Genomic DNA, 27093 nt, shown 5'->3' with positions numbered 1-27093 from the left:
AAAGGGGCATAACTCGGATGGAGATATTTGGACAGCCAACACTCACCAAATTTCATCATGATTGGTCAATTCATTTTTATTGTCTTAGTCTACATAAGGTTTACGCTCACTTGACACTAATACCAATCTTAATATCATTATTCTGTGCCAAACTAAGAAGTGTCTATCAATAAATAGGAAACGCTCCTATTAATGGTGTTAATGTCACACGCTAAAAGTGGTCTCATGGTAATTGGGCGTGCACCTCTCGCAGTCTCACCCATGAAGTGAACATTTTTAAGGGACACCAGGACCACACTGCGTTGGGTTCTTGCAAAATATTTATCTCATTAAATATCACAATTAAGGAATAAAAAGAACAAAACATGAAAGTATTTCAATTGGACCCTCATTTAATTGTGAAATTCAGCTTAATATATCATAAATGATAAGTGTGATCACTGGATATCGATATGTTGAATTTTTGATATAACGCAATTGACATGATGCTGAACTGCTCTGATATAAACATTCATATCTGTTCAACCAATGGAAACATTCCCAAGCGATGCGATACCTTTGGACACACAACATTCATATCTGTTCAACCAATGGAAACATTCCCAAGCGATGCGATACCTTTGGACACACAACATTCATATCTGTTCAACCAATGGAAACATTCCCAAGCGATGCGATACCTTTGGACACACAAATGCGTGTGGACTCCGATCAATATATTCTATTGCTAAGCAATGTAGCTAACTATCAAGAGCAGTCTTTATCTGATTGTGTGCCATGTCAGCTGTACCATATTATACACACTGTATAAACAGTTATTGCAATTTAGAGATAACATTTGGTCTTCGTTGATACCAATAAGAAACAAAAAGCAAGTTCAAAATTCAAAGAAAAAGTAACACAGGTAGTATAGAGAAAATAAATAGAATGCTTAGGACTTGATAATTTTCAGGAAAAAATACATTCGAGCAGTTCTCTCCCTTAATGAACAAATTTGGTATGGTAAGAAAATGGAATGTTTCTTGGTTATACATTATTCTTATTTATTTAAAACTAAATCTGGGTGACATCAATTAACAAATAACAATACAATAATTGTGTACACAAGTAAAATGCCTATAATTTTGTAAACTAAACAAATTAATTTGTTCAAAATTGTGTAAAACAAAACATAATTCGACAAAATTAACAATCACTAAAAATAAATGCTAATTCTGTCCCTGAACATAAGTGTATAAATATCACATAATTAATGCACCTACAACTTATTCAACAAAAGTATTCGCTAACATCAACTGAACACGTCTTTAGCCGTCTCTTCAAGAATTGTCATCACAGGAGTATAAAACTTCCTATTTGGTTTCATCAGGTCCATGGCTATTTCGTAATGATCACAGCTAGGGATAATTCGAACCATACAATCAACACCAAGGCGCTTGAGTTCCGTGTCGAATTTTGTTGTCGAGGTTATTGGAACCACATAGTCATCTGTGCCATGCAGAAGAATGGTCTTTGGATACCTGAATGGATGTAAAGATTGAATGATGTTTATTAAGGTTATACACTACGTGATTATATTATCTGCAGGGCTACTAAAAACAACAACTTACTGGTCTTGACCAATTTTGGCAATGCTTTTTTACCTGTATACATAACACAATAAATTATATGTTAATTTATAGTACTTGAAACTATATCTCAGAAGCTGATCACAATATGTTAAATCTAAAATACAGGCAGGATTGGTAAACTAAGAACTAAGAAAACACATTAGGTAACTCAACTTAAGTTTAGTTTATAGTAAACTAGAAAAATCTAATATCTCCTTTAGCAGACTTAAGCTTCGCTCACTATTTTTGTTAAGTTTTGGTATAATTTGTGTAAAAACTTCATTAAGAGTTTTTGGACATTAAAATGGAATTACCTTTATTATAATCAACATTGATTAATTTTCATTCAGTAAAATCAAGTTTAAGTAAGAAACTTGGCTTAATGAAATAAGCTACTTAAGCTTGTTATGCGAAAGAATTTTCATGAAATTTGGGCTTGGACCTTATTTCCTAAAGAGATGTCCAGCCTTACCTGAATGAGTTTTTACCTTGTAACTCTATTGCTTACATTTTATATAGCACTTGTAAGTCATGCTAGCAAGACTTCATGAATGTTTTAATAACGAAAATAAAATTAATGTCCTTTTAACAGGTTTTAATATTTTTCTTGATTTTGATGATATCTTTCCTTACTTTAGACACATACAAAATTCCCTTTTTTTAATCAAATCATTTAACATTCATTTTGAGATCAGTTCTCATGAAAACCATCAATTAAAAAATGCATTTTTCACAAAATGATGTTCTTTATAAATAAGAAATAGTTTTTGTATTCTGTTATCAATATAAACAAAGATATTACCATCTAGTGTCTACAATCTTACTTGAGCGTTGGTTGGTGTTGTCGAGCGATGCACGTGGGCGAGTACCTGTCAAAGTTGGCATTACCCCTCATTGCACGAGTCATTGTGGACACGTCTTCCACACCTCGACTACTCTCATGCTGGAAGTGGTCCCCTATATGGTATACCCCTGCTATACCTGAAATATAGTGTTTGAAAATTGCCTAAGCACCAAGGGTTTTGTTAACCAGCCGGTAGAAAATGTAAAAATCCCTTTGAGTTCCTCCCAAAAAATGTAATACATCAAATACTGTGTAGGAAAATTTACACAGCATTCTAATCACAAAGAATGTTTTTGTGATGGATGCAAATTTAAAGTAAATATTTCCAAAAGCATGAATATTCACTATGGTACTTCGGTTTCTGCTCATGTATATATAGAGTAAACTGAATTCCAATACTTAAGTGTTGAGCTGATGTAAAAGCAAGAGACAGTCACAGCAATAATGAGCAGTATATTTAAGCTATTGCTCATGTTATTGGCATGATGGTAAAACCTATAAATATCCATCCAATGTAGTTAACAAAATAATCTTCTCAGTGCAAGTCCTCGTGCATTTGCTTTTTCAGCGCTATTATCTTTTTAATTGGTATAACAGAGTCAAAAGTTTTAAAAGGAGGATGGTTCAGAGTTATGTCAGTTGCACAAACCACTTTTACCCCCTCCCTCTACCATGGTCACAGTCACCACAGAGCCATCATCCCAGTCCTCATTTACAGTTACTCCAACTCCCCCTCCCTTACATAAACAACACCTACCAACAAATCCTTTAACAGCCTTTGCCAGTTCTCTGAGTGCGGGTTCAGTTTCCCCTCCCTCTACCAGGGTCACAGTCACCACAGAGTCATCATCCGACTCCTCACTCACAGTTACTTCCCCTGTCACTGTTACTTCCTCTGAAAAATACAGTTGAAGGCAAACATTATAACCATAGCAATCATCATCACTGTATTATACATTTGCCTCTATCATCATCATCATCATCATCATCATCATCATCATCATCATCATCATCATCATCATCATCATCATCATCATCATCGTCATCATCATCATCATCAATCGTCATGATTAACATTATCATCATCATTGTTATTATCACAAACAAAGTCTGCACTGTTGAAATATCTATTTCAGTGATTTTATGTATGATGGTTGCATTCATTAGACATAGAATATTTTTTTTGATCAATCAATCAATCATCAAATAGAAACACAACCTGACAGTAGGGGTTCACTGTATGCAGAGCTCTCTGGACTCTCCCTACCCTCTGGACTTGTTCTCCTGTATCTGAGAGTACCTGCTGTAGACTGTGTCAACTCAAGCAGCTCTGACTCCAACATCGAGACCTCTGACATCTCCGTCTCTGATTTCTGGGTCTCAAGAATCTCAAACTTGCTTGCCGTTAATACTGGGCTCGTACTTAAACTGGTGCTTCGACTCTGTCCATTTTGTCCATTATCATTTACACTACTGCTACTATGACTTCCCAAGACTAGAAATGACCCTGAAGATGCTGAACTGTGCTTATCCTCATTGTCAGAATTGCCGTTGAAGTGTTGATCACTGAACTGAATCACAGGGGGCGTGGCAGGTTGACTTGAGGCCTGATTGGTTGACTGGTTTTGAAGCAACTCAAACAAGGACAGCGCACATAGATGGGCTCCTGATGAATGGCCAACCAGCATTATCTGTGACTGCAAACAGCAATAGGATACAATATAATATGCGCAAAAAAAGTGCTAAATGGGTCCAAAATTATGTCAAGTTATGAATATGAATATGAATTATTTGACACATACAATGTCATAGAGGTATGTGACTATTTTCAGAATGAAGTTTTCAGTCTTCAAAACTTGTTATTTAAGGTAATTGAAGACCTTTTTTATATTTGCTTGCTCAATTTCTTCACTCCAAAAGTATATAAATGAAGTGTTTCAATACATGGAATCAATCATATCAATGTAGAATAAGTTATGATAGCAAAGATTCATTCATCCAATTTTTTTTTACAAAAGCTGAAGGTCAACTTCATAACAGACACTTCCTGAAGATGATCTTTATCCTTTATAAAAGATTCTTGAAATGGTTTAAAGTTCATCTTTCTGATGTAAGCTCAAGAGATATGAAAGGGTGCCGCACCCTGTCCTTCTTTAGTAGCACCCTTCTGCCCTCATGGAAACCAGCATGGACATCTTTCTGCCTTCATAGCATGAAATGCTTAAAGCTGCCTATCATTTCTTTTGGTTCCATTAAAACATATGATAATATTATAAATACATACAGACTTTACATATCTTTTTACATACACAATTAACAGTTTCAGTCAAATCCATAATGTTCAAACTCTTACCACCTCAATACAATTTGTGCTATTCCAAACTTAGTTACTTGTCCCTTTTCTACAGCATCCTATTCTTTTTAAATCCTGGCTTAAACCCTATAATTACACATTTAAAATAATAATCCATATTTTAGTAAAACAGCATGACCCCTACATACCTTGTCTCCATTGTAGTGTTCCACATTCTGGTGAAGCCACATCAGTGTGTCTATAACATCCTGTACCATGTCATCTACATAACCCTGGAAATATATTTTACACATAGGAATAGTACATGAGAGGTCATTTAATAAGGAATTAAATTATTTGTAAAAATAAGTATTCTAATATTGATGTGCACTTTGGCGAGATGAATAAATCTTAATCATATCTTAAATACTAATTTGCTTAATTTACACCACTAAAGACACTGATACATTTTCAAAGCTATTCTCTGAGCCTTAGACAAAGTGAGTCAGTAAATATCTTCAAGAAACATTTGAAAACTCATCTTTTCAGAGATTATTATGCATTGAATTTGTTCTAAAACGTATACCCATGAACTATTTACCAATATATTGATGTGCTGTTGTCTGTTTACACGTTGGTGAACATCAATCATGTGAACTATGTATGGTTGCTAATATTTGTGATTTTTTCATTGAATACTGGTTATTTAATGCTTGTGTCTGTTTTGCTGTATTGCTTTTATTATCTTCTAATTCATTATTGTACAACGCCATTGAATATGTATTTATATGTAGAAATAAACTTTTCAGCAAATAAACCAGTTTCAAATTTATTCTTTTAATGGCTATTACACTAGTTATATATAATAATGATAGAATGATGTTATTTTATACTGGCAACATTAATTATGATATAAACAATAATATTGCACATCTTAATAGTGTTGAAAAAACTAATGTGCATCATTGCACAGCAGCATTGTTGTAAATAACTATATGCATACATGCCATATTTTCTGGAGACCATTCAGGGGGATTTGTTCAAAAGGCTGAAAATTCAGGGGGATTTTGATTGTATTCAGGGGGATTTTTTTAGCAGGTCTAAGTTGGCGAAATTTTAAAGTATTTTTAGACGCAAGTATGAAAAAATGTTTTCACATATAGTTTGCTTTGAAAATCTCATGATTTATCATATTTTTATGATACACTGTCATGTCATACTGTAATGCACTTGCAGAACAAAATATGTCATTGAAAAAATATGTTTTCGAGACAATTAAATGAAATTCACCTTCCTCCAAAGTCTTTAAAAAAATTGTGCTTTAATCAGCTTTGATGACTTTCAGACAATAAGGGAATAGAATAAATATTATTAATTTCTTCCTTCCAAAAGAGTAATATTTCTTTGCCTTTGATAATTACTACAAATTAATTGATCACTTGTTGTAAAAGTTTCCTATTGGAGAGTTTCACTCACATACTGTGGTTTCACTTTGTCATTATTGCCTGATGTAAAATTTCAAAAAAAAATTTTTTTTTTTTTTTAATTCCGGGGGATTTTTATCTCCCGCCGGGAGACCGGGGGATGGATCGAAATTCCGGGGGATTTTTCCCCCCGCCGGGGGATATGGCATGTATGTATATGAGCTATATTTTAAAGCATTAAACTTAAACTTGATGTGTGAAATTAATGTTTGTCTTTTATGTATAATTGTTAAAATCTATAACAGACACCCGTAAAATATAATATTATAATATGATATCACTTCATTATAGCCAATGAAATTTAAATAGTATTTTTTTTCCACAAGCATTCTTTTTCTTTTGAAAAATTGATTTCAGAGTTGGCTTCACATGTATGACATGGCCATGATTGGAAGGTAACGAGGTGAGAATCAGAGACTTTCTGTTTAACCATGACATGTGCTCACGGATGTTTTGACTTTGTGTCACCTGTATATCTCCATATTATATAAGAACTATTTTACTATGAAACTATTATAAGAAGTCATTAAATTTTATTTTCTTCGCATTCATTGTGTGTTCTTATCATTTTGAGTGTGATTTACTGACACATTATGATCTTACCCTTCTCAAAAAAGTGCGGAAAACGCGCGTTTAACGCGCGTTAAACGTGCAGAAAACGCGCGTTAAACGCAGCGGTATTGGCACTGCGTTTTAAGCGTCTTTTTCTTACCGAGTGCATAAAAAGTGAATAAAATTGAACAGAAAAGCGCACTTAAGCGTATTTTTTCTGCGCTTTTTACAAAAAACGCACTAAAACGCACTTGAGCGTATTTTAAGTGCGTTTTTTAACAAAAAAATACACTTAAAACGAACTTACACAAAAAAAACGCACTAAGTGTGTTTAAACCGCGTTTTTTTTTTGGATAAAATGCGCACTTAAAACGCAGTTGAGTGCGTCTTTTCTGAAAGTGCGTTTTTTACCTCCAAAAAGCGCAGTTAAAACGCACTTAAGTGCGTTTTTTTAGAAAGAATGCGCACTTCTTGAAAGTGCGGTTTTAGTTCGCTTTTTGGAGGTAAAAACGCACTTCTAGAAAAGACGCACTCAACTGCGTTTTAAGTGCGCATTTTTGGGTTAAAAACGCAGTTAATCGCACTTCAGTAAAGAAGTGCGTTTTGATCCCTAAAAAACGCGCTTAAAACGCACATCCGTTTTTACTGATTAAAAGTGAATCTTTTGCACCCAAATTTTATGAAAAAAAAAATGCGTTAAAAGTGCATTTTTTTCTGCATTAAAAGAGCATTTTTCTGTGTTAAAAAAGAGCACAAATTCACTCAGGTGCATTTTACCTGCATTGCAAAAATAAAAAATGGACACTTTTAATATATTATATATATATATATATATATATATATAACTATATTGAACCATCAAAAATAGAACACATTTGAATAAATAAATACTGATTTTGTTTCATTTAAATTTCCTAAACATGAGTTTGTGTTACATATATATAAAAAAAAATCTCATAATTAATTTAACATGGCACCTTGTAACTGGACATAATGTATTTACAGTCAGACAAACAAGTACATATTTGTAAAATTTAGCAATAATAAAATAACCTTTTACTCAGTGGCAAAAATAATTGATAGAAAATCATGAAACTGTAAGCTACAAATTGGAAAATGACAGTCTCAGGAATCTTTTGTTATATTTTTGTCAAATCTAGAGATTCCTGACAGCTCTGGAATAAAACAGGGTATCATATTTTAAATAAGTAATGACTTTATTAGTACTTAAATTGGTTGACCCAATTTGGCCAGTTTCCAATAACTGGTAAGCCATGTGGAAGATGACAGTTTTATGACCCCTCTAAAAACCAACACTGTAATCATTTGTATAACTTTAAAGGTGCTAGTGTGCATATTTATGGAAACATGGCAATTTCTGCTTAATATGTTAATATTATATTAACATATATAAGGATAAAAACAAGTGCATCTTCATAGAGTTTTAAAACTACATCTACTATCTGGGACCAATAATCCTACTTCCAGCTACTATCTACACCAGCATTGTTATTTATTAAAATATGTGCACTAGATTGAAAGTTGACAAACAAAAGTCCCACAAGTAGTCAAGTGTCATAACAGTGAAATTAACAACTGAAATAAAGAATACATACCATGACCTGAGTGCTTTCACATGTCAGTTTATCACAAATCATCCAATAGTGGTATTGTCATGTTTCTAATCATAGTTCATATTTACCTGATCTAATGATCATTATTTTATTTCACTAATCCCTTTAATATTAATTTGTTTTAATTGGTGTAAATCCATTTATTAATTAAAACATCATCAATATTCTTTTAATGAAATCCCAACAAAATGGCTACCAGTAGCTTTGATTTGAAATTGGCTCCCTAAATGCTGAGATTTAATTGGTCCTTGGTACAATCAGATAAGATCAGGCTTATCATGCATGTTGTAAAATTGGAAAAGAAATGACAAAGAATTTGGTAGTGCCATTACAAGAAACTTAAGGAATAATAATTCTATAAATGTTATAATTACATGCAATTGATTCTTGCCTATAAGTAAAATGTGTTCTTTTGATTACACAATAAATAAGAAATTATAATATATTTTTGATTTTTAAAATAATCTTTCTTTTTATTTCATTATTTTATTTTTTTTTATTTTAAAGGTATATTGATCAATAATAAAATGCTTATTTACTGGTTGATTTATTCATTCATTCATATTCTTGTATTTATGTGTGTATTTCATAAATGTTATTTTGAGAAGGGCATGATTCACATTAATATTAAAAAAAGTAAAAGATTCACTTCTTAACAAAAAGACACACTTAAAACGCACTTATTGTTGGTAAAAAAAAGAAACAAAATAAAAGACGCACTTTTCCCTTAAAAGATCCACTTAAAACGCACTCTGCTGAAAACAAAACCTAAAAGATTCACTTTTAACGCACTTCTGTTAGAAAAGACGCACTTATTCAGACAAAAAACGCACTTCAGTTAACAAAAGACGCAGAAAAAATACACTTATTTAGAAAAAAAAACACTTATTACGCAGTTATTCATAAGAATACGCAGAATAAATACACTTTTTCAGAAAAACGCAGGAAAAAATACACTTTTTAGTGCGTTTTAAGCGCGTTTTGGTAAAAAGTGTATTTTTTTTTGAGAAGGGTAAAAGATATTGAAAATATGTCAAATTGCATCATCGATGAATGAAATACTATAAAAACCATAGGCATAGCCACCCTTCTCTGATTCTCTGACCCATCCCGTTCAGCACGACATCCCTTAAATAAATCCTGGGAAAAGCACTGCTATAAACATATAAAGCAATCACCATAAATGTACAAAGCCACAAATACCTTAGGGTATGTTGAATGGTCAGGACAGCATACTACAACACCCAGCTTGTTTGCGATCTGTGAACACAGGAGACCATACATCTTCTTGCCACCTGACCCCCATGCTCCACCGTACATGAACACAACTACTGGCCGTGGCCCGGAATCCCCAGCTCCAACCTGGTGTGGGAAGTAAAGGTCCAGCCTCTGTCCATTTCTTCCAAACAGTCTGTCCTGAAGAGAGAAAAGATGGACTAAAACATTTTTGTCTTTGATAATTTATAAAGAAAAATACAAAAATAATTATAAAATATATATTATTACACATTAACAGTAAATACTCCACAGTATTTTAGCCAACTTATTTATTTTATTAATGCAAGATAATACACAAAATTGTACCTTCATTATTTCATTAGTGGTTGCCGACTTGTAATATATCTTCCAGTGAAAGTATAAGGAGGCATATCGAACCATTATAACAAGTTTCTGGATCACAGCAAAGTTTAGAGCGTAAACCTTCTTTGGATTGAAAGCCCTTCGATACTTGTGTTTGACTTGGGGCCAGCCATTGGACAAGTTGATAAGAAGTGCAGTCAAGTATGGAAATGCTACGGCTGAAGTTGCCACTACCACCCCTAACACAGCTATCTTGTCAACCATGTTACAGTCTGAGGAATAGACCTGCAAATCAAGAAACAATGTGATAAAAAGTTATGTTACTTTGTTCAAAGTTCTAACTTGGGCTAATTGTCCCTCATTCAGCCCCTAGCTACAATAATGATCGATCAGGGAAACTTTTATATTATTTTGACATTTCTTATGTATCCCTGTATCGCTGGCTCGAGTCTGCCATGGTAAAAAAAATTGTCAAAAGACTTGTTAACAGCCATTGAGGTGGACTTATTCAGACCCATCATCTATTTCATTGCAAAGCAACATTTTTTGATTGCTGTTGGATTTTTTTAAGGACAACTGTTAAATTGAAGGAAAATGTTTTAATGAAGCCGCAGTTACGTCAAGTTTGGATTATGATTCTGACCAGTCTTGCTTTATGTATTTTTGTCCAATGGGTCCCTGATAACATGAGTTGATCTCTTGAACTTAGCTTCAACCCTTGAACTGAGCTTTTAAAAAAAAGACAAAAATAACTTGACTGGCGAGAACCTAAGTAAAACCTTCATGGCAATTTGTGATTTTCTTCATATTCACTATTTTACAACTACAATTTCTTTTCACTAAACAACAGCATACATCAACATTATTTGGCACGTTTTGCTCCATGTTACTGTACTCCTAAGCTGATCAGCTGTACCCCACCCACCACTTGTACAATGTCAGTTGATAAAAGATCTTCACAAAACGAAACAATATTACTATAATTACGTATAGGAATCTAAATCTGGACAAATTATTCGATGGATATGGGTTAACAATCTGTCATCTTATATCAACAAAGATAACAGAGATTATCTCACTGCACCAACTGTCGGGGTAGAAATTTATCTCTACACCGCCGGAACTCTGCCGGAAGTAGGGGAGGTAAAAGACAATATCCTGTGTTTTCAACTCTTGACATATTATTGAGAACCTAAATAATGTTTTCATTTTTTCGGTGAATATTCGTTACAGGGTCCATTCATGTCACTAATTTCTCATTTCATAAAACTTAAATGCTTGTACACGGTGGGAAATTAGCAATCGCTTGCTGAGACGGTGTTCATTAAATATTGCCTCGAACAATTTTTTCCCATGTGGATAATTTTAGCTATGAATATCATGTTTCGTCGTTGACTCACAACTTATGTGTAAATAAATGTATGAAACACCCATTGTAATTTCTAAATAAGGAAACAATTGTGCCTATAAAAGGTAGCATTGGCATTTTTTGACACATTCTCTTCGTTAATAGGTAAAATACTCGCCTGTCAACTCATGTGAATTAGCTACTATTGTTCATTGAATATTTCAGTTTAAATTTTACCTTAATCAGTTAAAGTAGCAACCAAGGTAAAATAACATTTATTATTTGATCAATGCAGTTTCTGGCTGAGTGGAACATTTAATGGATTAATTCAAGAATAAATCTGGACGACACAGTCTTAACCAAAGGTGCTCGTCACATTGCCTGGATACAAAAATACATTTTTTTATATTTATTTATTATTTATTTTTTATTATTTATTTTGGTCAAAATAGTGAATATATGTCATTTAAAAATTTATTCCATAATTTTTCATGAAAGAAAATTAGTATAATATATAAATAAATATAAGGTAAACATGTGCAAAAAATCATCAATTCCAAACGGACCTAATCAATAGAGCATTGTTCCTAAAATAATTGAGATAATCTAATAGTTTTTACTGTTCTGATAAGGTAAGATTCCCATCTACAAGAAAAATATAACTTTTATGCTAGTATGATTGACCTTTACGGCATATTCAAACAAAATGCACCGACCAGAAGCTGAAATTCGCCATTATGAAGGGAGGTTGAAAAACAACAGATTTTTCCCCCCTAAAACACGTTAAGAACAGACTGACATGCAAACTTTGCGCATGCATTACAAAGAGAAGCTTAAAATATCATTCCTACCGATAAAACGAATACACTCACTTAATTTCTATGTCAAGAATATTACATTAAATGAAATATTGGTATCTATGTACTGGTATATTGCTTTCCAGGACAAGGAGACACAACTGTACAATAGTTGGAAGCCAAGTGTAACAAGATCATGATGAATGTAAAAGATTCAACTGAAAAGGTACAAGTCATTCTTTTTATCAATATATGGATTTTTACTTGTTTAACTTTTATAGTGCTTAAGCTTTCTGTTCCCCAATTTTTGGTTTGGTTTCTACTTTTTCTTTGCAAAGCCCTGCTGGCCATTTTCTTTAGTCAAAATATTAATTGAGAAAGAATGTTTTGTTCTCATGGCCCAGAATGCAGGAATTGAGATGTTCAATTTCAAAAACATTCAGGGAGCATGCCTAGTGGCTGGCTAGTAACTTATAGATTTGGGCCAGTTCGTGAAAAATTAGAACTATTTAGAACCCTGCACTGCATGTACAATTTTTTGTATGTCAAAAATATGATTCATGAAAAAAGGTTCAGTACTTGAGTCATTTGCATGCTTCAAGAAGGTAAGTTAAGTACTATCTCTATGTTTGCCCATCAAACCCTTACTTAAAAAATATACTTACATTATGTTAGTGGTCAATATTATGTTTTGTTCAATGAGAGGGCAGTTTTTCTCAAGTTTTCCAATACATTTATTTTAGAAAATCAGTAGGAAGTGGTAATTGATTAGGTGAAGCAGTCATTGGCCCAGTTAGTGGGTAGTTTACGAAATACAATGAAGACCAAGTGTAAGTTAAAGATTATTAGTATGTACTTATACAAAATAAATCCTTATAAGCATCAAACCAGTTAATTGTAAGTAAGAACTAACAATCTTTGACCATTATTGGTCACTTGAAACCCTGCAATAAGATAAATATGTGAATTCTGTAATAAGTGATGTTGTTGTATTGTAAAAAAGCATGCGGCACTTGAGCAGTTGTTTGTACGTTGTTTTATTTTTATTTCACCAGATCCTGCTTGATCCATACCTGTACATCTGCCAAATACCAGGCAAACAGATACGTGGGAAACTTGCACTGGTACGTTTGTTTCTTGATAGAAATTATGATACTGACTGAATATATGGATTTTATATCATATCATATAATGCACCAGTCAATTGAAACCACGCCCCCCCCCCCCCCCCCAGGTCCGGTGAATAGCGGGGACTTTGACTTGCGGTCCAGCCAACCCCAGCTTTAATGAACTAGCAAACTTTAATAACATAAGCAACATCTTACAGTTCAACTAAAACCTTGTGACTATCTCATGGCTAAGCGACATCTTACAGTTAAACTAAAACCTAGTGACTATCACATGGCTAAGCGACATCTTACAGTTCAACTAAAACCTTGTGACTATCTCATGGCTAAGCGACATCTTACAGTTAAACTAAAACCTAGTGACTATCACATGGCTAAGCGACATCTTACAGTTCAACTAAAACCTTGTGACTATCTCATGGCTAAGCGACATCTTACAGTTAAACTAAAACCTAGTGACTATCACATGGCTAAGCGACATCTTACAGTTCAACTAAAACCTTGTGACTATCTCATGGCTAAGCGACATCTTACAGTTAAACTAAAACCTAGTGACTATCACATGGCTAAGCGACATCTTACAGTTCAACTAAAACCTTGTGACTATCTCATGGCTAAGCGACATCTTACAGTTCAACTAAAACCTAGTGACTATCACATGGCTAAGCGACATCTTACAGATAAACTAAAACCTTGTGACTATCCCATGGCTAAGCGACATCTTACAGTTAAATTAAAACCTTGTGACTATCACATGGCTAAGCGACATCTTACAGATAAACTAAAACCTTGTGACTATCTCATGGCTAAGCGACATCTTACAGATAAACTAAAACCTTGTGACTATCACATGGCTAAGCGACATCTTACAGATAAACTAAAACCTTGTGACTTTCACATGGCTAAGCGACATCTTACAGATAAACTAAAACCTTGTGACTATCACATGGCTAAGCGACATCTTACAGATAAACTAAAACCTTGTGACTATCTCATGGCTAAGCGACATCTTACAGATAAACTAAAACCTTGTGACTATCACATGGCTAAGCGACATCTTACAGATAAACTAAAACCTTGTGACTATCTCATGGCTAAGCGACATCTTACAGATAAACTAAAACCTTGTGACTATCACATGGCTAAGCGACATCTTACAGATAAACTAAAACCTTGTGACTATCACATGGCTAAGCGACATCTTACAGATAAACTAAAACCTTGTGACTATCACATGGCTAAGCGACATCTTACAGATAAACTAAAACCTTGTGACTATCACATGGCTAAGCGACATCTTACAGATAAACTAAAACCTTGTGACTATCACATGGCTAAGCGACATCTTACAGATAAACTAAAACCTTGTGACTATCTCATGGCTAAGCGACATCTTACAGATAAACTAAAACCTTGTGACTATCTCATGGCTAAGCGACATCTTACAGTTAAACTAAAACCTTGTGACTATCTCATGGCTAAGCGACATCTTACAGATAAACTAAAACCTTGTGACTATCTCATGGCTAAGCGACATCTTACAGTTAAACTAAAACCTTGTGACTATCACATGGCTAAGCGACATCTTACAGATAAACTAAAACCTTGTGACTATCACATGGCTAAGCGACATCTTACAGATAAACTAAAACCTTGTGACTATCACATGGCTAAGCGACATCTTACAGTTAAACTAAAACCTTGTGACTATCACATGGCTAAGCGACATCTTACAGTTAAACTAAAACCTTGTGACTATCACATGGCTAACCGACATCTTACAGATAAACTAAAACCTTGTGACTATCACATGGCTAACCGACATCTTACAGATAAACTAAAACCTTGTGACTATCACATGGCTAAGCGACATCTTACAGATAAACTAAAACCTTGTGACTATCTCATGGCTAAGCGACATCTTACAGATAAACTAAAACCTTGTGACTATCTCATGGCTAAGCGACATCTTACAGATAAACTAAAACCTTGTGACTATCACATGGCTAAGCGACATCTTACAGATAAACTAAAACCTTGTGACTATCACATGGCTAAGCGACATCTTACAGATAAACTAAAACCTTGTGACTATCACATGGCTAAGCAACATCTTACAGATAAACTAAAACCTTGTGACTATCACATGGCTAAGCGACATCTTACAGATAAACTAAAACCTTGTGACTATCACATGGCTAAGCGACATCTTACAGATAAACTAAAACCTTGTGACTATCTCATGGCTAATAACATTTCACCATTGCCTTTTTTTAATGTACAGTTATCAACACTCGTATTAATCTCTTTATGGGTACATTCATTTCAGGCATTTAACCACTGGTTGAGGATTCCAGATGATAAGCTGCAAGTCATTGGTGAAGCCACGCAAATGTTACACAATGCCAGTTTGTTGTGAGTTTATTTACTGTAATTTATTTAGCGATCTATGTGACAAAACTGCATGCATATATTCTTCTTTATAACAAAAAAGGTTTAGAATAATATTTCCATTTGTTTTCGATAAAATTGTTGGCAGACATGTATTTCATCATGTACATCGCAGTCATAGAATTAGACTTTTAAATATGCAAGCCCAAATTCTTATTCTACTGCTTGGTATCCAAAAAATTCAACAAGCTATCAGTATGCTATGTAAAATCTAGAATTTGATCAAGCCCAGAAAGCATTTTACCCGTGCAGGACTTGCAGGCTTGTACCGGTAGTACAGTTATTTCTACAATTTACATTGCACTGAGGTCATGATGTTTTATTTTTTACTGAGAGCAAGGAAACAAAAAGCTAATTTTGGTGTCCATTTCAGAATTGATGACATTGAAGACAACTCAAATTTACGGCGAGGAATTCCAGGTAAATACTAGTCTTAATATTGAATTTTCTTGGTCACCTAGATTTTTTTTTTAATTTGTACAATATATGTGTAGATAAACATTCTTGTATTTAGAGTGCTTGCATGTATGAAAACAATACGTGCTATTACATGTACGTTCAATACTGGCATGTTTACTTGCAGTTGCCCACAACATATATGGAACTCCTCACACCATCAACTCTGCCAACTATGTATACTTCCTCGGCCTACAGAAGGTCCTAGCTCTAGACCATCCAGATGCCACCAGGGTATTCACAGGTATGATTGTATTGAAGGGTTTAAATTTTGTATGTTAAAAAATTAATTTGATTTTAAGCAGGACACTTTTGCCTTCAGAATGAATGAAAAATATTAAGGCCTGTTACCCTGGCTTTAATGATTATTGAGGTTTGACACTTGTTTGACTGAAAAACAGCAATACCGATGGGTGTTGGTGTTCACTAGTGTTTGAAAATCGGACTCCATTTGCTATCGATTATCGAATCGAATCGGACCAAGCATTTCGATTTACTATCAGACAATAATCGAAAATTCATAATATCAGTAAGGAATACATTATTTATACATAGTATCACCAGCATTTAAATGGTTAAACCTGGATTCAGTACGTGTGATGCTATAGACATGATTTTTGCAACAGAAAGTAAATTTTCATAACCCCTTTCTGTCTTTTAACAACTAAACGAAAAAAAAACATTACATCACAACACATTCTTAATAATTGCACATTATACTGCAAAATGATGCACAGTGGAACATGTAAGTTATCTTACTATTTTATCCATATAAATGCATATTCATTTTTTGTGAACCTGTTAAATTTATCATTTCATAAGAACATCTTAATTTCAACAAAAAAAGAAATGAGTTGATCACAAACCAAAAATGGTTTCAAGAACAGAATGGAAAGACCGGACCCACTACATCGCTGTGACAAGTTATTGAAGAATGTTTTATGAAATATATAAACAATTATGACTAATTTGTAATTTTGGGAGAGACTGTAAGTTTTTAAGCAAAAGTGTTTACATTCACCGCATTTGTGTAAGAGAGTGACATCTCTTGTTTAAATGAACTCAACGATAATTTACCTGAAAGAAATAAATACATTTACTCGACTTTTAACACAAAACAAAAAAATACCTATTTACCGGAAGTAACATTAGCGACATCGATTTTGGACAACCACTATCGATTGTCGCCGACATAGCATTGTCAGCGACGATTTATCAATTGTACTCGATAATCATTTCATCACTAGTGTTCACTCCTCTTATTATGGCTTCCTACAAATGTGATATTGACCTTATTTTACGCGGCTTTCGTAAATTCATAGGTCCAGTGATCTACCGTTGAGAGTGAGAATATCAAATGTAGAGGAACGCAGATAGAGTCAAATTTATATTCATTTTCATGTATGAAATAACAGAAATCTGCAGAGTTAAACAGAAAGTCAGAGTTTCAAGTGAACTGTACTGTACTATAGTCAAGTTTGTGATGCATGAAATTCATGATATCACTTGCAAATTTTTATCATTGAAAAAACATTGTAAATTAAAAAAAGTACCATTAAGTTAGTGAAACCAGATCATTTCAAGAAATATTTTAAATAATAAACTTGGGCGAACTGTACCAAACTTCTACTATTTTGTATTGTAGAACAGATGCTTGAGCTACATCGGGGTCAGGGAATGGACATCTACTGGAGAGACACAGTAAGCTGCCCATCAGAACAGGACTACAAGACTATGGTGATGAGAAGTAAGTTGAGCCTTTTGTATGTTTACTCAGAATTATGGTCCGGGGCTCTCTTCAGTAAGCAGCTTATAAATTATATTCTTCGTAGAGGCAATATGGATTTTATTATATACTTCAGGAAAATTCAGATTATCTATGTCTTAAAAATGAACATTTGAAAGAAATAAGACTGTATTTGCTGAAACTTTCAGAAACTGGGGGTTTGTTCGGATTGGCAGTCAGGCTTATGCAGCTATTCAGTGACAACAAAAGGTAGATACCATTTGTTTTATAATCTTCATTTGAACTGGAAATTAATGGACACAGTGTATTGTTGTAGCTGATGTAAAAATGGCTCATCGTTTCATCAAGCCATTTTTAATAACATTAAATTTTAATTCATGGTGAAACCATGTGATTTTGGTATCATTTGAACTACCAATGACTATTCCTATATTACTTGTTGTTAGACTGTTGATACCTAGTGTGGACTGTTGATACCTAGTGTGGACTGTTGATACCTAGTGTGGACTGTTGATACCTAGTGTGGACTGTTGATACCTAGTGTGGACTGTTGATACCTAGTGTGGAACAAGTAAGACATTTTAATAGAAAATTGTTTTTCATTTTCAGTGACTTCAAACCACTGAGTGACAGTCTTGGACTGTATTTCCAGATCAGGGATGACTATGCTAATCTCAGCTCGAAGGAAGTAAGTAATGAAATTTAACGGTGTTGAACTGTAGTTTAAAAGCACAACTTTCCAGTTCATTCATGTGGAACAGACATTTCCATCTGGCCCCAATTGCTCTAACAATCTTAAGTCCTTTATAACAGAATTAACCTAAGCGTACTATTTTTGTTCCGATATAGTTTGTGTAATATTCTCATTTTAAGGAGTTCTGAAAAAAAAAAAGTAAGACAGAAAGTTTTTGAAAACATGATTAAGTATTTTTTATTTAGCATAATCAAGTTAAGTCAGTAATTTGGCTAAATTATTTACATTTAAGCTTGTGATGCTTAAGATTATTAAAAAAAAATGGGCCCTGGAAACAAGAGTGATGCATTTGCAAAGAAGCTTAAAAGGTACCAAACATGGCATAATTGAAAAATCAAAGCATAAAGGGTTATCTATATATTACACTATATCACGCCTCCAACATAAATGGCGCAACGCCATTGGTCCAGGACTAGTCATGGTCGTGACCCCATATTTTTCCATATTGGGTCACCAAAGTAGCGTCTATTTTAACTTTCTTATGAAGGGGTTAGGAAGGTGACCCGATATGGGATATACGGGCGCAAGAAACCATATTCTGGTGAGAGCGATGTGGTTTTCTTTGCCCCTTATATCCTGTATCAGGTCACCTTCTTACCCCATAATTTAAAATATTGATTGACACTAATCCTACACTAATTATATTACAGTATGAGCAAAACAAGAGTTACTGTGAGGATCTGACGGAGGGGAAGTTCTCGTTCCCGCTCATCCATGGCATCTCCAGTGATAAGGGAGATAACCAGATTCTCAGTATTCTACGACAACGCACTCAAGATAACGATGTGAAGAAATACTGCGTTGATCTGCTGTGGAAGAAGGGATCATTTGAGTATACAAAGACAACTTTGATTGAAATAGAGAAAGAGTAAGTTAAACTGGTGGTGATGATGATTCAGATTGTTGGTCATCTTTGGAGTTATTACTGTTTTTTAGCTTCTCTGTTTTAAAGGAAAGTAGGTCTGGTGTTGTTATAGCATTGGTGTACATTGGTCTCATTGTTAAGGTTTCAAATCTTAAACCTCAGCCATACGTCAAAAACTGTTCAAGATATTCAGATGTTGCCAGAGAAAACAAGGATAATGTGTAACATGGTGGCAGTCTCTGGCTCTAAAAATTGAGTTATGTAGTAAATCCTTTAATGCCCTTTTTTTGCACTTAATGACGAGGGCTATATAATTATCACTTTTTCTCGCACCCCAGATAAGTAGATCTTAATAGTTGGCCATACTGGAAATGCTTATCTTTATCTTGCCCAATGAAAAAGCTAAAAAAGTACTCGTATGTAAAAAATAAATTCAAAACATTTTTACTTTATTCTGTTTAACTGATATGAGAAAAAAAGCAATCTACCATGGCCGCTTGTGAAAGATAGGCTCATCCTTACCCCGGCCGGGATGTGCAGCAGTAACTCTGTAAACCTTTTTTCCGCCAACCCCCCTAAGCTCGGGTTAGGATGAATCTATCTTACACTCTCTAGATATATAAGTTGTAGTCCTGTCCATTTGTCTGTCCTGGGACATTGGGACAAGTTTACTTTTCTCGATAACTCCATACGTTTTTGAGTTATTGACTTTAAGCTTCATAGTTCAAACATAATTGTACTGTCCTTGCTGAGGAAAAGTGCTGTGTAATGAAACATTATTTTGTGTAATGTATATTTAGAGTGATTGCCCTTTGATTATTTTATTATAAGTACTTTTACTTTTGCTTCTCTCCATAACTCCATATGTTTTTAAGGTATCAACTGCAAACAAATATTTATTTTAAACTTTGCTGAGGTCAAGCATTAACAGCATGTGGCACTAACAACTCTCTCACTGTAGAATGTGTTTAATAAATATGGAAGTAAAAAGGAAAAAAAGACCTTTGTGATAGCTCTAGTTCAATTTGATTCTAAAACTAATGATCCTGTAAATGTTTCAGAATATACCAGCAGGTAGAAGCGTTTGGTGGGAACAGCCATCTAACCAGCCTGATGAATGAACTGAGAAAAGTCTACACTTCTTGACCCTTGTTACTTATTAGGAAACTTTGTCTTACATTTATCATCATCATATTTATTTATTATTGAATTACTTTAGCTAGAACTGTTTGTATAGAAGAGGGTAAAAAACGCTTTTTGGGATGTTGTATTCAGGGTCATTTTAAGGGGTACTCAAAACTCAGAAATGTTGTGTGCTGTATTTGGAATCTCAAAGTTATGCTTTATTCAGTATGTGTTTGCTTCAAATATCTGCCCAGTATTTTTAACCCAGAGTTTGGGTAGAATATGAAGGGGAATTCAATACACAAGAGTTTTGGGAGTGGTTACAACCACATAGAGTACTTTAGCAAATACGGTATTAATAATTCATTTTTTGAAAAATTGTATTGTATACATCTTAAGGGGGCTAGACACCAGATGGTCCAAAAATCGGCAATTACAGTATTTCCTCAAAACAAGCCTAGAATTGTCAATGCAAGCTAGTAGAAGGCTAATTTTACATCACATGGTTTATATAATAAATGCAACAATCATTTTGCTGTGCCATCTATGTTTCTCCGTTTAAAATGGCGCATAATGGTTTCCTAGTGCATGAGTACAGATAAATATACTGACGCTATTTTTAAACTTACTGGGATTTACGTGGTAGACAACCCTAGTTAATTTATATAGGAAAACGTGCCAAAACTGCGAAAGATGCATGTGTCATAAGTGATGTGATACATCTGTAAGTAAGATTCAAATCATTGTACACGAGGTCAATTTCTTGTAAGTTTTTTTACAATTTGCATTTTTTCTTGCACTTGTATCATCTGGTGTCTAGCACCTTTAATGAGCTTCAGTAACTTGTTGTTTACATTTACCTCTCACTGACTCAGTTTCAATTGATATTAAGCCTTGTTATAGGAAGTGCTCGAGTCCTTATTATGATGATTATGTCTTTAAAAGTACATGTTTTTTGTGAGTTTTAACAACCAACTATGATTCTTGAAAAGCCCATAGCAAAATTTTGTTTGCACAGTTTATATTTAAATATTGACATTTGAAAGTGCAATTAAAAATAGTGAAAGACAATCTTTAGTGATACATTTTTATTGTATCAAATTTTTGGCAATATTGATAAAGCAAAATAATGGATTTATTGTGATTACAGTGTTACATTTTTGACAGCATTGTGTCCATTGATAAGATGGTTAAACATGTTTCTTACCTTATATAGCTGTTCATCCAGGGACCAATATTATGTTTTCATATAATCTTCTATCACATGAAGATGCAAACTCTGATAAATATATACGACCTTCCATTGTCCTCTATTTCTAATACATGTATTTGTATATTTCTAATTTTTCATGTGCAATATTTGTTTATATTATTGTTCATGTACATGTGATTTATGCATGTGCTGTACATGTAAAAGTGTATTGATTTTTTTTGCATTTTTATGTAACATAATGATTACTTTATAATGCATAGTTATTACAATATACACACTTTGAAGTTTGAATGATTGCTTTTTTGATGTTGTTATTTTCATCTTTTGTCACCAGTTTCTATTTGATTATTAAAATTGTTATATATAGCCGGCAAAACAGCCGGCTTGATTGTTCAGAACTTTGATCATGTTTACATCGTGATAAATGACATCGTCATTAACTTTTAAAGTTTTCAAGTTCAAATGTTTTATGATGAGCTCATTTGTTTGAATAAAAACCAGCACAGCTGAAACTGTTGTCTCAAATCTTATGAGAAATTCAGCAGATCACAAGTTTTACCATGAACCATAATACACAGAGGTTAAGATTTAAAAGCTAACACAGCCGATGACTTTATCTTTAACAATGTTCTGGACAATCAGCTTATTGTATCTCAGAATATTTATCTGTACTGCATGGTCTGTGAACCATTAAGTTTATCTTTAATGTTAAATATATCTTCTATATCAAAAATGTTGTTCAGCAAAATTCAATTGTATACGAGTTTAAAAAATATATGTGCATGATGTGCTGTCTTAATAAATGTGTAAAAACAACCGTCAGTCTTTTCATTAAGGGAGATAAATCTCTAATGTTTTGATAAGGAGAACTCTTATGCTATGTAAATGTTTATATAGTAGCGAAAAGAAAGTTTACATGTAAAATAACCATATAATAAACCGTCAGGGCTTTATACCTGTAATAAAACAATAGCCACAGAGTGCCAGAGAGTGTGTCACCAAATGTTTAAACATCATTATGAATTTAAAATTGTTATTTTTCGTGTGGGTTGTGTCCTATGTGCACATGAGGGAATCCATCAGTTGTTGCCTGTGTTCATGGCGGATGTCATTTGTGTCAATATCCGATGTCGTTTGTGTCAATGTCTAGTTCCGTTTTCTGTCGATATCGGTATCGTTTATGTCAATGACGGATGACGTTTGTGTCAACCGCTTATACAATGTATTTTGTGTCAATATCGGCTGCCGATTGTGTCAATTTCGGCTGTTGTTTGTGTCAATATCGGATGTAGTTTGTGTCAATATCTGATGTCGTTTGTGTCAATATCGGCTGTCGTTTGTGTCGATATCGGATGTCGTTTGTGTCAATATCGGCTGTCGTTTGTGTCAATATCGGCTGTCGTTTGTGTCGATATCTGATGTCGTTTGTGTCAATATCGGCTGTCGTTTGTGTCAATATCGGCTGTCGTTTGTGTCGATATCGGATGTAGTTTTCGTCACTATCGGATCTCGTTTGCGTCAATATCGGATATCGTTTGTGTCGATATCGGATGTAGTTTTCGTCACTATCGGATCTCGTTTGCGTCAATATCGGATATCGTTTGTGTCAATATCGGATGCCGTTTGTGTCAATAACGGATGTCGTTTGTGTATAAATCGGATGACGAATGTGTCACTATCGGATGAAGTTTGCGTCAATATCGGCAGTCGTTTGTGTCAATATCGGCTGCCGTTGGTGTCAATATCGGCAGTCGTTTGTGTCAATATCGGCTGCCGTTGGTGTCAATATCGGCTGCCGTTTGTGTCAATATCTGCTGTCGTTTGTGTCAATATCGGATGACGATTATGTCAAAATCGGATGACGATTATGTCAATATCTTCTGTCGTTCGTGTAAGTATCTGCTGCCGTTTGTGTAAATATCTGCTGTCGTTTGTGTTAACATCGGCTGTCGTTTGTGTAAATATCGGTTGTCGTTTGTGTAAATATCGGTTGTCGTTTGTGTAAATATCGGTTGCCGTTTGTGTCAAAATCGGCTGTCGTTTGTGTCAATATCGGATATCGTTTGTGTCAATATCGGGTGACGTTTGCGTCAATATCGGATGTCGTTTGTGTCAATATCGGCTGCCGTTTGTGTCAATATCTGCTGTCGTCTGTGTCAATATCGGATGACGATTGTGTCAATATCGGATGTCGTTTGTGTCAAAATCTGCAATATCTGCTGCCGATTGTGTCAATATCGGCTGTCGTTTGTGTCAATATCGGATGTCGTTTGTATCAATATTTGATGTCGTTTGTGTAAATATCGGCTGTCGTTTGTGTCAATATCGGATGTCGTTTGCGTCAATTTCGGATGTCGTTTGCGTCAATATCAGATATCGTTTTTGTCAACTCCAAAGCGGCTGTCGTTTGTGTCAATATAGGATGACGTTTGTGTAAATATCGGATGTCGTTTGTGTCAAAATCTGCAATATCTGCTGCCGATTGTGTCAATATCGGCTGTCGTTTGTGTCAATATCGGATGTCATTTGTGTCAATATTTGATGTCGTTTGTGTAAATATCGGCTGCCGTTTGCGTCAATTTCGGATGTCGTTTGCGTCAATTTCGGATGTCGTTTGCGTCAACATAGGATGACGTTTGTGTCAATATCGGATGTCGTTTGTGTCAAAATCTGCAATATCTGCTGTCGTTTGTGTCAATATCGAATGTCGTTTGTGTCAATATTTGATGTCGTTTGTGTAAATATCGGCTGTCGTTTGTGTCAATATCTGATGTCGTTTGTGTAAATATCGGCTGTCGTTTGTGTAAATATCGGATATCGTTTGTGTCCAGTCCATGGCGGCTGTCGTTTGTGTCAATATATGGGGTCGTTTGTGTCAATATCGGATGTCGTTTGCGTCAATTTCGGATGTCGTTTGCGTCAATATCGGACATGTCGTTTGTTTCAATATATGATGTCGTAAATGTCAATATATGATTCTGTTTGTGTCAATATATGGGGTCGTTTATATCAATATATGATGTCGTTTGTGTCAATATATGGGGTCGTTTGTGTCAATATATGATGTTGTTTGTGTTAATATATGGGGTCGTTTGTGTCAATATATGATGTTGTTTGTGTCAATATATGGGGTCGTTTGTGTTAATATATGATGTCGTTTGTGTTAATATATGGGGTCGTTTGTGTCAATATATGATGTTGTTTTGTGTCAATATATGGGGTCGTTTGTGTTAATATATGATGTTGTTTGTGTCAATATATGGGGTCGTTTGTGTTAATATATGATGTTGTTTGTGTTAATATATGGGGTCGTTTGTGTCAATATATGATGTTGTTTTGTGTCAATATATGGGGTCGTTGGTGTTAATATATGATGTTGTTTGTGTCAATATATGGGGTCGTTTGTGTTAATATATGATGTTGTTTGTGTCAATATATGGGGTCGTTTGTGTCAATATATGATGTTGTTTTGTGTCAATATATGGGGTCGTTTGTGTATAATATGATGTCGTTTGGGTCGTTTGTGTCAATATATGATGTTGTTTGTGTCAATATATGGGGTCGTTTGTGTCAATATATGATGTTGTTTTGTGTCAATATAGGGGGTCGTTTGTGTATAATATGATGTCGTTTGGGTCGTTTGTGTTAATATATGGGGTCGTTTGTGTATAATATGATGTCGTTTGGGTCGTTTGTGTCAATATATGATGTTGTTTGTGTCAATATATGGGGTCGTTTGTGTCAATATATGATGTTGTTTTGTGTCAATATATGGGGTCGTTTGTGTTAATATATGATGTTGTTTTTCTTGTCAATATATGGGGTCGTTTGTGTTAATATATGATGTTGTTTTGTGTCAATATATGGGGTCGTTTGTGTTAATATATGATGTTGTTTTGTGTCAATATATGGGGTCGTTTGTGTCAATATATGGGGTCGTTTGTGTTAATATATGATGTTGTTTTGTGTCAATATATGGGGTCGTTTGTGTTAATATATGATCTTGTTTTGTGTCAATATATGGGGTCGTTTGTGTCAATATATGATGTTGTTTGTGTTAATATATGGGGTCGTTTGTGTTAATATATGATGTTGTTTGTGTTAATATATGGGGTCGTTTGTGTTAATATATGATGTCGTTTGTGTTAATATATGGGGTCGTTTGTGTTAATATATGATGTTGTTTGTGTCAATATATGGGGTCGTTTGTGTCAATATATGATGTTGTTTTGTGTCAATATAGGGGGTCGTTTGTGTATAATATATGATGTTGTTTGTGTCAATATATGGGGTCGTTTGTGTTAATATATGATGTTGTTTGTGTCAATATATGGGGTCGTTTGTGTTAATATATGATGTTGTTTGTGTCAATATATGGGGTCGTTTGTGTTAATATATGATGTTGTTTGTGTCAATATATGGGGTCGTTTGTGTCAATATATGATGTTGTTTTGTGTCAATATAGGGGGTCGTTTGTGTATAATATGATGTCGTTTGGGTCGTTTGTGTTAATATATGGGGTCGTTTGTGTCAATATATGATGTCGTTTGTGTCAATATATGATGTCGTTTGGGTCGTTTGTGTTAATATATGGGGTCGTTTGTGTATAATATGATTTCGTTTGGGTCGTTTGTGTTAATATATGGGGTCGTTTGTGTCAATATATGATGTCGTTTGTGACAATATATGATGTCGTTTGTGTCAATATATGGGGTCGTTTGTGTTAATATATGGGGTCGTTTGTGTCAATATATGGGGTCGTTTGTGTCAATATATGGGGTCGTTTGTGTCAATATATGGGGTCGTTTATGTCAATATATGATGTCGTTTGTGTCAATATATGGGGTCGTTTGTGTCAATATATGATGTCGTTTGTGTCAATATATGATGTCGTTTGTGTCAATATATGGGGTCGTTTGTGTCAATATATGGGGTCGTTTGTGTCAATATATGATGTCGTTTGTGTCAATATATGATGTCGTTTGTGTTAATATATGGAGTCGTTTGTGTCAATATATTGGGTCGTTTGTGTCAATATATGGGGTCGTTTGTGTCAATATATGGGGTCGTTTGTGTCAATATATGGGGTCGTTTGGGTCGTTGGTGTCAATATCTGATGTTGTTTTTGTCAATATATGATGTCGTTTGCATGAATATCTTATATGGTTAGTGTCAATTTAAGATGTATATATATTACACTTCCTGTTGTATT

General features: G+C 34.3%; 2 protein-coding genes across 10 annotated transcripts; one reads left to right on the top strand and one right to left on the bottom strand.

Annotated features, from left to right (window-relative positions):
* Nucleotides 1-186: 186 nt before the first annotated feature.
* On the bottom strand, nucleotides 187-11122 carry LOC128211827 (uncharacterized). 3 transcript variants are annotated; one of them, XM_052916928.1, is made up of 8 exons: nucleotides 11078-11122; nucleotides 10002-10283; nucleotides 9621-9833; nucleotides 4957-5040; nucleotides 3674-4151; nucleotides 3212-3349; nucleotides 2435-2591; nucleotides 187-1520 (listed from the first exon to the last, which is right to left on the bottom strand). In XM_052916928.1, the coding sequence occupies exons 2-8, from the start codon at nucleotides 10260-10262 to the stop codon at nucleotides 1292-1294; spliced, it is 1560 nt and encodes a 519-aa protein (XP_052772888.1). In that variant the 5' UTR covers nucleotides 10263-10283; nucleotides 11078-11122; the 3' UTR covers nucleotides 187-1291. The 3 variants fall into 3 exon arrangements, with proteins under 3 accessions (XP_052772888.1, XP_052772871.1, XP_052772879.1); XM_052916911.1 differs by having other exon boundaries at nucleotides 10977-11092; XM_052916919.1 differs by having other exon boundaries at nucleotides 189-1520; nucleotides 10986-11104.
* On the top strand, nucleotides 11117-22689 carry LOC128211844 (geranylgeranyl pyrophosphate synthase-like). Of its 7 annotated transcripts, none has more exons than XM_052916956.1 (12): nucleotides 11164-11214; nucleotides 11642-11711; nucleotides 12290-12369; nucleotides 13199-13267; nucleotides 15600-15685; nucleotides 16095-16141; nucleotides 16305-16421; nucleotides 17823-17924; nucleotides 18113-18173; nucleotides 18534-18612; nucleotides 19329-19546; nucleotides 20605-22689. In XM_052916956.1, exons 3-12 carry the CDS (start codon nucleotides 12340-12342, stop codon nucleotides 20687-20689), a joined length of 894 nt encoding a protein of 297 aa, XP_052772916.1. In that variant the 5' UTR covers nucleotides 11164-11214; nucleotides 11642-11711; nucleotides 12290-12339; the 3' UTR covers nucleotides 20690-22689. The 7 variants fall into 7 exon arrangements, with proteins under 7 accessions (XP_052772907.1, XP_052772899.1, XP_052772916.1 ...); XM_052916989.1 differs by lacking the exon at nucleotides 11642-11711 and adding an exon at nucleotides 12887-12973 and having other exon boundaries at nucleotides 11200-11214; XM_052916947.1 differs by lacking the exons at nucleotides 11164-11214; nucleotides 11642-11711 and adding an exon at nucleotides 11117-11141.
* Nucleotides 22690-27093: the final 4404 nt, after the last annotated feature.

The sequence above is a fragment of the Mya arenaria genome, chromosome 2, assembly GCF_026914265.1.
Source record: "Mya arenaria isolate MELC-2E11 chromosome 2, ASM2691426v1".
Lineage (NCBI taxonomy): Eukaryota > Metazoa > Mollusca > Bivalvia > Myida > Myidae > Mya > Mya arenaria.
Note: the sequence above shows the minus strand (reverse complement) of the source record. Positions and strands in the feature narration are given on the sequence as shown.